The sequence below is a fragment of the Oncorhynchus keta genome, chromosome 2 (assembly GCF_023373465.1).
Source record: "Oncorhynchus keta strain PuntledgeMale-10-30-2019 chromosome 2, Oket_V2, whole genome shotgun sequence".
Lineage (NCBI taxonomy): Eukaryota > Metazoa > Chordata > Actinopteri > Salmoniformes > Salmonidae > Oncorhynchus > Oncorhynchus keta.
This window is the reverse complement of record NC_068422.1, coordinates 27,011,149-27,026,209: the sequence shown is the minus strand read 5'-3', so window position 1 is coordinate 27,026,209 and position 15,061 is coordinate 27,011,149. Positions and strand designations below refer to the sequence as shown.

Sequence of the window (15,061 nt, the reverse complement as noted above, 5' to 3'; positions counted from 1 at the left end):
AAAAAAAATATTATAAATACAGCACTTAAAATGCAATAGCTACTTGATTACATGACATAGGCACCTTAAAACAACTTTGTATTGTTTACAGGATAAGGGCACACATCGCACAGCCATGGATTTCCCATAAAGCTCCCAACTCTGACTCCATCAGTTCCACACACCAATAAGACTTTGTGCTCTGCAAAGTTGAACCGCCATGTTTTGTGCATTCTCAAAGTGTTGTGTTGAACAGTTTGTCAGATTGTCACCTCTTACCTGGACTACTGCAACACTCCTCTCTATAGCCTCTCTGTCAACCCTCTTCAATGTGTTCAGTGCTCACCCTGAAAGGTACATCATTTTGGTGTTGCCGTTAAGGCTCAATCTTTTTGCAGGCATTCTGATGGGTTGGCAGGGGAAGGGCAAAATATGGTGTTCTCTCTCCTCTGGGTCCTTATCTAATGTTATGGTATAAAGTAAGACTGTTGACCATTGGACTTTATGCTACCTTTCACTATTGTGAACATTGTCTCAAAGGTTTAATAGCATTCACACTCATTGTTGGTTTCTCTATCCTTGAATCCTTAATTTTACACCAATGGAAACTTCCCTACAACCACATCAAAACCTGGGAAAATATCACATCCACTCCAACTCCTATGCTCACCTACAAATCTCTCAATTTCCTGGCTCTTTCTTACCTCTGACCTGCTTCACACCTAAATCCCCTGTCACTCAGTCTACTCATCTGACTCTGGCTTATCACCCCCAACACCAGACTCCTGGCCAATGGTGCCTTGAGTTCTGCTTCACTCCTCTGAAACTCCTGGACCATTCATCACTCTATTTGCATATTTAAATCCAGACTCACAAAACAGTGCCTTTGGAAAGTATTCAGACCTCTTTACTTTTTCCACAGTTTGTTAGGTTACAGACTTATTCTAAAATATATATTTTTACCTCAATTTAATCAATCTACTCACAGTACCCCATAATGACAAACTGAAATATCACATTTACATAAGTATTCAGACCATTTATTGAGTACCTCATTGAAATACCTTTGGCTGCGATTACAGCCTTGAGTCTTGGGTTGTACACTTGTATTTGGGGAGTTTCTCATATTCTTCTCTGCAGATCCTCTTAAGCTCTGTCAGGTTGTATGGGGAGTGTCGTAGCACAGCTATTTTCAGGTATTTCCAGAGATGTTAGATCGGGTTGACGTCTGGGCTCTGGTTGGGCCACACTCAAGGACATTCAGAGACTTGTCCTGCAGACACTTCTGTGTTGTCTTTGCTGTGTGCTTAGGGTCGTTGACCTGTTGGAAGGTGAACCTTCGCCCCAGTCTGAGAAGCAGGTTTTCATCAACGAGCTCTCTATACGTTGCTCTGTTTCTTTGCCTCAATCCTGACTAGTCTCCCAGTCCCTGCTGCTGAAGAACATCCCCACAGCATGATGCTGCCACCCATGCTTCACCGTAGGGAGGGTGCCAGGGTTCTTCCAGAAGTGACACCTGGCATTCAGGCCAAAGAGTTTAATCTTGGTTTCATCAGACCAGAGAATCTTGTTTTTTTTCATGTTCTGGGAGTTTTAGGTGCCTTTTGGCAAACTCCATGTGGGCTCTCATGTGCCTTTTAATGAGTGGCGGCTTCCGTCTTTACCGCTCTACCATACAGGCCTGATTGGTGGAGCGCTGCAGAGATGGTTGTCTTTCTGGAAGGTCGCTCTGGATAAGAGCGTCTGCTAAATTACTTAAATGTAAATGTAAATATAAGGTTCTCCCATCGCCACATAGGAACTCTGGAGGAATTCTGTCAGAGTGACCATTGGGTTCTTGGTCACCTCCCTGGCTCAGTTTGGCCAGGCGGCCAGCTCTAGGAAGAGTCTTGGTAGTTTCAAACTTCTTCCATATAAGAATGATGGAGGCCACTGTGTTCTTGGGGACCTTCAATGCTGCAGAATTCTTTTGGGGTCCCCTTCCTCACACAATCCTGTCTCGGAGCTCTACGGAGAATTCCTTCGACATCATGGCTTGGTTTTTGGTCTTTTAATGCACTGTCAACAGTGGGACCTTATATAGACAGGTGTGTGCATTTCCAAGCAATTGAATTTATCAAAGGTGGACTCAAATAAAGTTGTAGAAACATCTCAAGTATGATCCATGGAAACAGGATGTACCTGAGCTCAATTTCAAGTCTCAAAGCAAAGGGTCTGAATACTTATGTACATAAGTTATTTCTGTTTTAATACATTTTTTAAAAATGCTTTAAAGCTGTTTTCACTGACATTATTGGGTATTGTGTGTAGATTGCTGAGGATAAAAAGGTAATCCATTTTGGAACAAGGCTGTAATTTGGTAAAAGTCAAGGGGTCTGAATACTTTCCGAAGGCACTGTATGTTACCCTCCACCCAGTCTCCCATTCCTTGCAAGACCCCAACATATATATATTTCTCCTCTGCTAGTCTCTGTACAGTGGCTTCCTGCTAGAGATGATTTTCAAGGTTTTACTGTTAAATGAACTTATTCCTACTTATCTCTGATTTTAGTCTTGCCCTACATAATGTACCTACATGTACACTACGCTCACAAAAAGCAGGCCTTCTTATTGTCCCAAATTTCAAAGGAAACAGCTGGAGGCTGGACTTTCTCCTGTAGGCTGCCTCTTTTATGGAATGGTCTGCTGATCCATGTGAGAGACGCAAACTCGAACCTCAACCTTTGAGTATTTACTGAAGACTCATCTCTTAAGTAGGTCCTATGATCGAGTTGCTCAGGGGTGCTAAGGTGAACGTCAAGGCACTGGCAAGAGGAACCACCCTTGCGGTCTGCCTGGCCAGCTCTCCACTCTCTCCTGGGATTCTCTGCCCCTGCCCCTATTACGGTGACCGAGTCACTGGCCTGCTCACACACTCCCATGTCGCCCCTATAAGGGCGCATCACTGCATACCAGGCTTTGTTCACTATACTACACTTCCTTATGTGGGTTGAGTCACTAACATAATCTTCCTATCTGGTTTTGCGCACCTTAAGGCTAGTGCGTGGGGGAGAATTTCCTGGGCTATACTCGATCTTGTCTCATGGTAGTAAGTTAGTGATCTGCTGATTTCCCTTGAGTGGTATGGGGGCTGTGCTTTGGCAAAGTGGTGTGGTGTTTAACCTGCCTGATTGGCCCTTTTTCGGAAGTCATTTTTAACGGCGCCATAGTGTTGCCCAATCCCCAGTATCTATTATGCAATAGCCTGTGTGCCGGTGGGCTAGGGTCAGTCTGTTCCTCTTGTGTACTGTGTAATCTTAGATGACAATCGAAGTGAGCATGCCCATCTGTTTCTCCTTACACACATTGATTGATGTTGTTGTACATTTCTCTTTCTTGGTAGAGCACAGTTTTTACCTAGCACCAAATGTGGTTCACCTATAGGGACAAACAGAAGTAGACAATATAATTCACTCTCATTTGCCGTTAAGGATGTTGCAGGAATTATGTAATTTGTCAGTTTGTCAAATGTTTTGTTGAATTGAATATTTAAATCCAATTTTTAGTGATTTATTGCTCTTTCAAGTCCTTCCGTAGTTTGATAATGAAAGGCATTGTGGTTAATCTCTTCTATTACTCTGACTCCATACACTCCTGAAGTTTAATGTTGTGTTGATAAATGTGTCCTATGATTCCACCGTTGGGAATAGATGCATCTTTCTTCTTTCTAGTGATTCAAATCACTTTTATTTGATGATAATGAACATCCTGATTTATCCAAACACATATTGAAGGATGAAAGAAATGGGTACTAATGCTGGCAGCTACAGACTTGAGGTATAAGTTAGGACAGAGGGGGAGATGATTGAGTCAGGTTTCCAGTTTAACATTTGTTTATTTTAAAGTGTTGCCATTTAGCTGTCACTCTTATCCAAAGCGACTTAGTTAGTGCATTCATCTTAAGATGGCTAGGTGGGACAACCACATCTCAATCATAGTAAGGAACATTTTCCTAAATATAGTAGCTATCAACAAAGTCAGTGGTGGTGGTGAAAGCAAATGCACGTGTTCGTTTACGAAAGGGGTGCTGTGGGATTATCTAAAATGCTTTTTTTTAAAGAGGTAGGGTTTTAATGTTTTCGGAAGATGGGTAGGAACTCTGCTGTCCTAGCTTCAGGGGAAACTGGTTCCCCATAGGGGTGCCAGGACAGAGAAGAGCTTTGACTTGGGATGACTGAGACCTGCCTCCCGTAGTGCTGGGAGGACCAAGACACCAGAGGTGGCAGAATTTAGTACTTGGGTTGGGGTGTAGGGTTTGAGTATAGCCTAAATGTTGGAAGGGTCTGTTCCTCTTGCTGCTCCATGTACCATGGTCTTGGAAGTTAATGCAAGCTTTGACTGGAAGCCAGTGCAGTGTGCAGAAGGAGCAGAGTGACATTGGAGAACTTGGGGAGGTTGAATACCAGGCAGGCAGCAGTGTTCTGTATCAGTTGCATGGGGTTGATGGTACAAGCGGGGAGCCCGGTCCACATCGAGTTGCGGTAGTCCAGACGGGAGATGACAAGTGCCTGGATTTGGACCTGCATCGCTTCCTGTGTGAGGCACGGTCATACTCTATGGATGTTGTAGAGCATGAACCTGCAGGAGCGGGTCACTGCTTTGATGTTTTCAGAGAACGACAGTGTGTTGTCCAGGGTCACAACAAGGTTATTTGGGAACTTGACACTGTGGAGAGGTCTTGGCAGGGTCTTACCCGGGAGGAAGAGCAGTTCCGTCTTGTTGGACTTGAAGTGGTGGACCGACATCCAAGCTAAAATATCTACCAGGCACGCAGAGATGTGTGTCACCACCTACACTACTGTTCAAATGTTTGGGTCACTTCTTATGAATTGTTGTTTTTGAAAAGAAAAAAAAAGTCAATTAAATTAACATCAAATTGATCAGATACAGTGTAGACATTGTTAATGTTGTAAATTACTATTGAGCTGGGAGCTGTTTTTAAAACAAATCATAAAAATAAAAAAAAATGGAATATCTACATAGGTGTACAGAGGCCCATTATCAGAAACCATCACTCCTGTGTTCCAATGGCACATTGTTAGCTAATCCAAGTTTATCATTTGAAAAGGCTAATTGATCATTAGAAAACCCTTTATGCAATTATATTAGCACAGTTGAAAACTGTTTTGATTTAAGACGCAATAAAACTGTCCTTCTTTAGACGAGTTGAGTATCTGGAGCATCAGCATTTGTGGATTCGATTACAGGCTCAAAATGGCCAGAAACAAAACTTTCTTCTGAAACTCATCAGTCTGTTCTTGTTCTGAGAAATTAAGGCTATTCTATGCGAGAAATTACCAATAAACTGAAGAGCTGGTACAACGCTGTGTACTAATCCCGTCACAGAACATCGCAAACTGTCTCTAACCAGAATAGAAAGAGTGGAAGGCCCTGGTGTTCAACTGAACAAGAGGACAAGTACATTCGTGTCTAGTTTGAGAAACTGATGCCTCACAAGTTCTCAACTGGCAGCTTCATTAAATAGTACCTGCAAAACACCAGTCTCAACCTCACCAGTGAAGTGGCGACTCCAAGATGCTGGCCTTCTAGGCAGAGTTGCAAAGAAAAACCTAAGACTGGCCAATCAAATGTTTAAAAAAAAAAAAAAAAAATTGGCAAAAGAGCACACACTGGGCAGAGAAAGATTGGGAAAAAAAGTGTTATGGACAGACTAATCTAAGTTTGCGGTGTTCGGATCACAAAGAAGAACATTGAGATGCAGAAAATATGTTGGAGTGTTTGATGCCATCTGTCAAGCATGGTAGAGGCAATGTGATGGTCTGGGGGTGCTTAGGTGGTGGTAAAGGTGGAGATTTGTACAAGGTTAAAGGGCCTTCCTCCTTCAAGATCCATCACTCAATTTTGCAATGCCATTAATAGGAGCCAATTTCCTCCAACAGGACAATGACCCAAAGTACAGCTCCAAACTATGCAATAACTATTTAGGGAAGTAGCAGTCAGCTGGTATTCTGTCTATAATGGAGTGGTCAGCACAGTCACCAGATCTCAACTCTATTGAGCTGTTGTGGGAGCAGCTTGACCGTATGTACCGTAAGAAGTGCCCATCAAGCCAATCCAACTTGTGGGAGGTGGTTCAGGAAGCATGGGGTGAAATCGCTTCAGATTACCTCAACAAATTGACAACTAGAGTGCCAAAGGTCTGCAAGGCTGTGATTGTTGTAAATGGAGGATTCTTTGACTAAAGCAAAGTTTGAAGGACACTTTCAATTAAAAATCATTATATATAACCTTGTCAATGTCTTGACTTTCCTATTCATTTTGCAACTCGTGCAGAGCCTTTCATGGAAAACAAGTACTTTTCTAAGTGACCCCAAACTTTTAAACGGTAGTGTAGGTGTCAGAAGGGTGGGAAAGAGAAGTATTTGAGTGTCATTTGCATAGCAATGATAGGAGAGACCATTTTGAGGGTATGATGGAGCTGAGTGATTTGGTGAGGGCCTAGAACCGAGCCCTGGGGGACAACAGTAGTGAGTGTGGTGCAGTGACAGATTTTTTTTCCACGTCACCTGGTAGGAGCGCACTGCAGGTTAGGATGCAATCCAAGACTGTGCAGAGCCTGAGACGCCCAGTCCCTGAGCGGGTGGAGAGGAGGCTCTGATGTTTCACTGTGTTGAAGGCAGTGGATAGATTTAGGATGATGAGTGTCTGCTTTGGTAGTGAGGAGAGCCTCTGTGACACAGAGGAGAGCAGTCTTGATTGAGTGACCCCTCTTGATGCTTGACTGGTTAGTGTCAAGACAATTGTTCTGAGAGTGATGGCGAGAGAGTTGGTCAGACAGGACGCTCAAGTGTGTTGTGAAAGTATACTGGCTTAAATTTGGATGTCGGAGTGGTCAAATGTTTTTTTGAGGAGGGGAGTAACTCTGGACGTTTAAGTCAGTGGGGATGCAGACAGTGGTTAGTTGAGGGAAGTGAGGAATGGGAGGAGGGGACGGGTTTGAGCGGGCGGGTTGTCGGACGGCTTCTTTCAAGGTAAGAAGACGAGTTGTACATTTTTCATAGAACTATCCCTTTAAATGTCTGCAAGGGGCCAAAACGGACTGTACTATATTAGCCGTATTATGCCACGAATTTTGCCGTCCTAAGTTTTCATAAATGTGACCTTAATTGCCTACCGTCTGTTAGCTGTTAATGTCTTAACGACCGTTCCACAGGTGCATGTTCATGAATTGTTTATGGTTCATTGAACAAGCATGGGAAACAGTGTTTAAACCCTTTACAATGAAGATCTGAAATTATTTTGATTTTTACTAATTATCTTTGAAAGACAGGGTCCTGTGATTCTTATTAAGAAATGGATTCCAGACAGGCTACTTTAGGAAACTTTCTGAATGGACGAATAGGCCTATAGAGAGAATCAGTGAACTATTATTTGAATGGATGTTAAGAAAAACAGACTTCATTGACTTATTGTGTGAGGTGAAGAGAAGTTAATGGCAAGTCTAGCTTATTAGTGGTGGTGAGTTGACCCCCCTCTGTTCTCATCTTAAGTCTATCCACAGACACCCCCAAATGCACTGCAGACCTTTTTTTGTATTGACCTAATTAAGTTGACTTGTTTTGAGTTGATGCATTTTCTGGGTAAGCTAAATCAAGATCATTTCTATTGTTTTAAGATACTTCTGACTTGTTTCAAGCCTGTTTTATGTTAAAGTAAGCAAAATGTTCTGCCAGTGCACTAAAATAATTTGTCTTGGTAAGACGTCAATGCATTCTAATGGTAAGTGGTATCCAGGTAAGATTTTTTAAAATCGCAGTGTGGGCATTTTTCTACATTTTGCATGAAGCAGACCAGGTACTTCTATGCGTGCTCAGGTGCACGCTCTGTCAACAATTTAACAGGACAGAGAAAAGTCTTTACTATGGATTAAATTACATGATATGCTATTTCATAAAATACATTTTCTAATATTACCTGATTAAACACATTTTGTAAATGTAATTAACTAGGAAGTCAGGGCAACACGGAAGAATGTTTATGGAGCTGTTGTCTTCCGAATAAACTCTTAAAGACCTGGTAATTTTTTTATATCAATAGCAGTCAATTATTAATCATCACCTTATTCAGTCTGTCTTATCTTCACGAACACTGGCTAACAAGTTGAATCAGCAATACAACGTTTGGTTTAATTATTTCTTTACTAAATACCTCAATAATCACACAGAATGACATATACACAAGATGGATCATACATTGATTACTAATTGTCATACAAGAAAACGAAACAGATATGACGGCTGGTTACACAAAGAAAGGGGGTTGGGTTTACATTTACATTTACATTTAAGTCATTTAGCAGACGCTCTTATCCAGAGCGACTTACAAATTGGTTTGAATGAAAGCGTGTGAAGACTGATGAACAAAAGGATTGGGTCTCTATCAGACCTCATGAAGCAATGCTTTTGTACATAGACTGTTATGCATTCTAAATAACCGGCCATTTGGAGAAGGAAAATGCAAGAAATATTTACTCTGAGCTGTGCTTCGATAGTTTGGTTTTTAGATGGAAGGCTGGGTTGCCCTTGTCCTTTTGAAGAATATGTCTTGTGGTAGTACCCTGTCTTAAGAGATTGTCTGTCCTTTCCTAGCCCACATTTACAGCTGATGCTGATGACAACTCGACGTCTAGGATGTATCACTTTAGTGAATAAGAGTAAAGTTTATACCAAGTTGCCATACTATGAGCTCTGGGAATGTTATTTTTCCAAACATAAAAATAGTGCCCCCTAGCTTCAAGAGGTTTGCAATTATGTTAAAGTCATTTCTAATGATCAATTAGCCTTTTTAAAAGTATCAACTTGGATTAGCTAACACAACGTGCCATTGGAACACAGGAGTGATGTTTGCTGATAATGGGCCTCTATGCCTATGTTGATATTCTATGGAAAATTTCCAATTACAATAGTCATTTGCAACATTAACAATGTCTACACTGTGTTTCTGAACAATTTGATGTCATTTTAATGGGCAAAAGCATTTAGCTTTTCTTTCAAAAACAAGAGTTTCTAAGTGACCCCAAACTTTTAAACGGTTGTGTGTTAAATAAAATAAAAACCATTTCACTGCTAAACTTACTGTGAACGTTTCAGTTCTGTGTCAAGAGCTTCACTGTCTGTTGTTGCCCAGTTAGTTAAAAAGGGAAGATGTCAATTAAAAGATCCATCCTATCTGGCCCTGTGCCCTCTCTGAATCGTGGCATTGAACGCTTTAGCAGGATTCTTTCTCTTCACAACTGGCTACTTGATTATTGCAGTGGGCGTATCTTTATATTGACAATGTCTATGCCTTTTGGAAACAAAACACATTTTATAAGGATGTGATCCACTCAAATAATTTGGTTTCCTGCATCCTTTCACAGCATTATAAGTTAAAATTGAGACAATGACTTATCAATGACCCAAGCCCAGCTGAGTTAATCCCTACCATATTGACGCTGAGTTGTCATAATGCTTCAGCAAATAAATAACATCAGCATATCCACTTCTGCTAAGCTTCCCAGTAAATCAATGGAAACAAGTAAGCATCCCAGAAGAAAAGTGCTCAAAATAGCCCATGTTAACATATGTACATTAAGTAAAAAGGTTCATTAAATCAATAATTTGCTAGTAACAGATGGCATTCATATTCTGACTGTCTGAAACTCACTCAGATATTGCCTTTGATACAGTGGTAGCAATACAAGCTTATAACATTTACAGAAATGCCAATGGAGGTGTTGCTGTTATATTCAGAACCACTCCTGTAAAGCTTTGAGAGGATGTCATGTTAAATACTGTTGAAGTAATGACTACAGGTTCACCTGCATCCCATTCTTGTGGGAAGCTGCTATAGACCACCAAGTGATAACTGTCAGTGTCAGGATTTAATGTGTTACTTGCTTGAAAATGTATGATCTCAACAGAGAGGTGTATCCTCTGGGTAATTTTAAATATTGACTGGCTTTAATCAAGCTCTCCACCCAAGAAAAAGCTTCAAACTGTAACCAGTTCCTGCAACCTGGTTCAGGTTATCAGTCAACCTACCCGGGTAGTTACAAACGGCACAGGAATTAAATTGTTTTTTAATTTTTTTATTTCACCTTTATTTAACCAGGTAGGCAAGTTGAGAACAAGTTGTCGTTTACAATTGCGACCTGGCCAAGATAAAGCAAAGCAGTTCGACACACAACGACAGAGTTACACATGGAGTAAAACAAACATACAGTAGAAACAAGTCTATATATGATGTGAGCAAATGAGGTGAGATAAGGGAGGTAAAGGCAAAAAAGGCGATGGTGACAAAGTAAATACAATATAGCAAGTACAACACTCGAATGGCAGATTTGCAGTGGAAGAATGTGCAAAATAAATACAGTAGGGAAAGCGGTAGTTGTTTGGGCTAAATTATAGGGCTATGTACAGGTGTAGTAATATGTGAGCTGCTCTGACAGCTGGTGCTTAAAGCTAGTGAGGGAGATAAGTGTTTCCAGTTTCAGAGATTTTTGTAGTTCGTTCCAGTCATTGGCAGCAGAGAACTGGAAGGAGAGGCAGCCAAATAAATCATTGGTTTTGGGGGTGACCAGAGAGCTATACCTGCTGGAGCGCGTGCTACAGGTGGGTGATGCTATGGTGACCAGCGAGCTGAGATAAGGGGGGACTTTACCTAGCAGGGTTTTGTAGATTACATGGAGCCAGTGGGTTTGGCGACGAGTATGAAGCAAGGGCCAGCCAACGAGAGCGTACAGGTCGCAATGGTGGGTGGTATATGGGGCTTTGGTGACAAAACGGATGGCACTGTGATAGACTGCATCCAATTTGTTGAGTAGGGTATTGGAGGATATTTTGTAAATGACATCACCAAAGTTGAGGATTGGTATGATGGTCAGTTTTTACAAGGGTATGTTTGGCAGCATGAGTGAAATAGGAAGGCAATTCTAGATTTAACTTTGGATTGGAGATGTTTGATGTTGGGTCTGGAAGGAGAGTTTACAGTCTAACCAGACACCTAGGTATTTGTAGTTGTCCACGTATTCTAAGTCAGAGCCGTCCAGAGTAGTGATGTTGAACAGGCGGGCAGCGATCGTTGGAAGAGTATGCATTTAGTTTTACTTGTATTTAAAAGCAATTGGAGGCCACGGAAGGAGAGTTGTATGGCATTGAAGCTCGTCTGGAGGTTTGTTAAGTGTCCAAAGAAGGGCCAGAAATATACAGAATGGTGTCGTCTGCGTAGAGGTGGATCAGAGACTCACCAGCAGCAAGAGTGACATCATTGATGTGTACAGAGAAGAGTTGGTCCAAGAATTGAACCCTGTGGCACCCCCATAGAGACTGCAAGAGGTGCGGACAACAGACCCTCTGATTTGACACACTGAACTCTTATCAGAGAAGTAGTTGGTGAACCAGGCGAGGCAATCATTTGAGAAACCAACCAAATCCACATGTATTGATCACATCTTTACTAATGCTGCAGAAATTTGCTTCACCGCAGTATCCAGATCGGATGTAGTGATAACACTGTAGTAGCCGTATCAAGGAAAACCACAGTTCCAAAGGCTGGTACTAATATTGTGTATAAGAGGTCATACAATACGTTTTTGAGTGAATCCTATGTTGATGTAAATAATATTTGTTGGTCTGTGGTGTGTAATAAGAAGCAAACAGACACTTCACACATTTATGAAATTGCTTATTCCAGTTACTAATAAGCATGTACCCTTTAAGAAAATTACTCTAAAAGGGGTTAAATCTCCATGGACTGAGAAATTGTATGGTTGAGGGATGAGGCAAAAGGAATGGCAAGACTGGTTGTACAACCGATGGGCGAACATATTGCAAATTGAGAAATCATGTAACTAAACTGATTTCATTGAATCAGATGGCTCATTCATCACAAAACCGACTGATTTTACCAACTATTTTAATGATTTATTTTGGCATGACATGCCAGTAACAAATGCTGACACTACACATCCAGGTATATTTGACCAAATAATGAAAGACGAGCATTGTAATTTTGAATTCCGTAAAAGGACTGGAAGAGGTGAAAAAATTGTCTTAACAATGACAAGCCACAGGGTCTAGCAACTTGAATGGAAAATTACTGAGGATAATAGCAGATGATATTTGCCATTTTCAGTTTAAGCCTACTAGAAAGTGTACCCTCAGGCCTGGAGGGAAGCAAATCTCATTCCGCTACTTAAGAATAATAAAGCCCCCTTTACTGGTTCAAATAGCCAACCGATCAGCCTGTTACCAACCCTTAGTAGTAAACTTTTGGAAAACATTTTTTGACCAGTTACAAAAGAGTTACCTGTCTAACAGAACAGAGGGTGTTCTTCACTGCGCCATTCGTGAGGCCCACAAACATGCTTATTTGACCTTTAGAATAAGGGATTGTCAGCGCTATTCATTGCAATTCTATATAAAACATTTCACAACATTTGCCTGCTGAACATATCCTTTTTTTCCCCTTCTCTGCTTTGCTGACCAGTGGGAACGGAGGAGTGTCTCTGAAAGCTCCTCAGATATGCTGTTTTCACTAGAGAACGACCAATGGTCGGCCGAGCTGATATAGTGGGCCGACATTGGCCCTTTTTCTCGTCTATCTGCTATCGGTCGACTTTGCCGATAGTCACTCTACATAGCAAAACTGCTGCTATGGCAGCTGCTACTCACCGCCTGAACCAAGAGCACTGCACAATGCAGAGGAATGTTTAGCTGGGAAAATTAGCAGCAGCAAGCTAGCTCATTCTCCAACAGAAAGGTGCAGTGTAGAGAAACGGATGAAATGACAGTGACCCAAATCAAACTTCTGTTGCAAGTCTGAGTTTAAGTCACTAATAATGAGGCTTGTGTCGACGTTCCCGACATGCATGCAATAAGCAGATGGCTATGTGCCCTGTTAGCAAAGATTACAATAATTAACTTTTTCATCTGTGGTATTAACTAGCTAGCTTTATTAGCTACTAACGTATGCTATCTAGCTGGCTAGGATAACATGGTGCTAAGTTATCAGATGGGAGATAATTGCAAATATAGCTAGCATTAACTGATTATCATTTTGAAAATGCACCATTTTTGGCAACGAGCCATCTGACTTGTGTAATCAGAGTTTCTAAATATTTTTGGTGTAACATATTTACTGGTGTGCTCATCTAACACGGCACAATCGTATCTGTAAATTGACAGTTTATAGTCGGATTAGATTGTCATAATAGGAAAGAATTAAGTGTGTTTAAAATGCCTAACATAAAGGTTGGCAATAGGTTTAGCTACCTAAGAATCTGCCTGCATGTTTATGGACCAAGAAAGCTTAAGATCAGTGCCTGTTCCTTCTCACTTCTCAAACTATGTGCAGATTTGAGTCATTCAGACAAATATTAGATATTGTGCACATTTATGGCTTGGTAGCAAATGTCATCGCCATTGAGCTAGTTATCATAGTAGCAGTAAACTGCAGCCAGCAAGTGATATGATTGATGAAGAGATATGTGAAAGGGAGCGGTATTACAGCCTCGCTCTATCCAATCATAGCAGTAGGATAAAGTTACAACCCGCCCATTTCTTGACAAATAGCTGAACTAGACAATTGAGTCGTATAAAAAATAATAATAATAAATTGTCCTGGCAGCTGTTTTTTTTTTCTTTTTAGAGGTGTCCTGACAGCTTAAAACATTGTTACTTGTTTCATAAGCATCCGTGATCACATTGTGATGTTACGTTGAACCATTTGCATTGAATAGATTTAATATTTTCAAACTAACAGCAGTCCCTAAATGATGTTAATATGTCCCAAATGAAAGGCAAACCGATTGTCATCTGTAGCACCAGATTAGCCAAAAGAAGCTCAATAACGCAATGCGTGCACACTCTCCTACTGAATATCCATTCACCTGTGTTGTTCGTATGCCATCTTAATTTACCCAGTTTATCAAGAGATTTATTGTTCAAATTAAATTATTACCATTAGGTTGGTTAAAAACGAAGTCAAATTTGTTTGATTTAAAAAATAATTGTCTGTCTCTGGCAAATTTTGTCATCAACATTTTCTAAGTTAATATTGAATATCTGCCTAAAATATCGACCATCGGCCTCCTTGACCCCAAAAAATCGTCATCGGCCCTAAAAAAGTCCATATCAGTCGTTTTCACACACGGCTCATTAGTCCACTGAGATCAACATGGGGCGTGGTGTCACAGCCAGGCTATCACTGAAAAGCTAACTGCAAGCCCTGCAAAGTGTATCCCTGTGTCAGGTTATCTTATCAAGGACATGTTTCTAAACCAGTCATATAGCATACACATACCTCTTGACTGCCATTTCACTTCTTTTGAATGCCCTTGTTTTGGTCGTCTATTGTTCTCCATCAGAATTGAGCTTGTTTGAAATGTAAAAATAGAAAAGATTGACTCTGGTTTGCTTAAGGCACGCATCGACAGTAAAAACAAAAACGGTTCTTCTGCATAAGGAAGTGTTCAGTCATAAGACCTCTCTCTGTGTGACTGACTGACATGAATCAGACCTCAGTGAAGCCGTGACCTCGTACAAACCTTTAGCTGACTGACCTTTCACAGTTCAGATGTTGAAGTTAGCCTGGTTTCTAACCTAATCGATGTCTGGTGTAGAGAATGGGTTATCTTTGAGCATGTAATGTACAAATAGAACCCTGATGTACTACTTAATGTAGGTTGTGCTTTTTACCCAGAAACCTCCAGTGCTCAACACCAGGAGGAGATGGAATGTGGAGCAGTGACCTCTGAGCCCACCGACATCACACAGGTAAGGTAATGATGTCACACTGTCCAAGGTAAGGACATGTTACACTGAAGGACAAGAGGCTGTATGTTTGACAGTGGTCGGTGCATTGTGGTCTTGAAATTTGGCTAAAAGTATGTGGACAACCCTTCAAATTAGTGGATTCGGCTATTTCAGCTACAACTGTTGCTGACAGGTGTATAAAATCGAGCACACCACTATGCAATCTCCGTAGACAAGGGCAGTAGAATGGGCTTTCTGAAGAGCTCCGTGCCTTTCAATGTGGCAAC

At 41.1% G+C, this 15,061-nt stretch overlaps 1 protein-coding gene across 7 annotated transcripts in view; it reads left to right on the top strand.

Moving 5' to 3' along the window:
• The window catches only part of LOC118398754 (uncharacterized), a 44,910-nt gene that overhangs the window by 5,799 nt on the left and 24,050 nt on the right, over window positions 1-15,061 (top strand). For all 7 annotated transcript variants that reach the window (XM_052474643.1, XM_035794454.2, XM_035794447.2 and 4 more), the window contains exon 2: window positions 14,722-14,795. In XM_052474643.1, coding sequence (XP_052330603.1) covers window positions 14,751-14,795 — 45 coding nt within the window. In that variant the 5' untranslated portion in view covers window positions 14,722-14,750. The remainder of the gene's footprint in view (window positions 1-14,721; window positions 14,796-15,061) is intronic.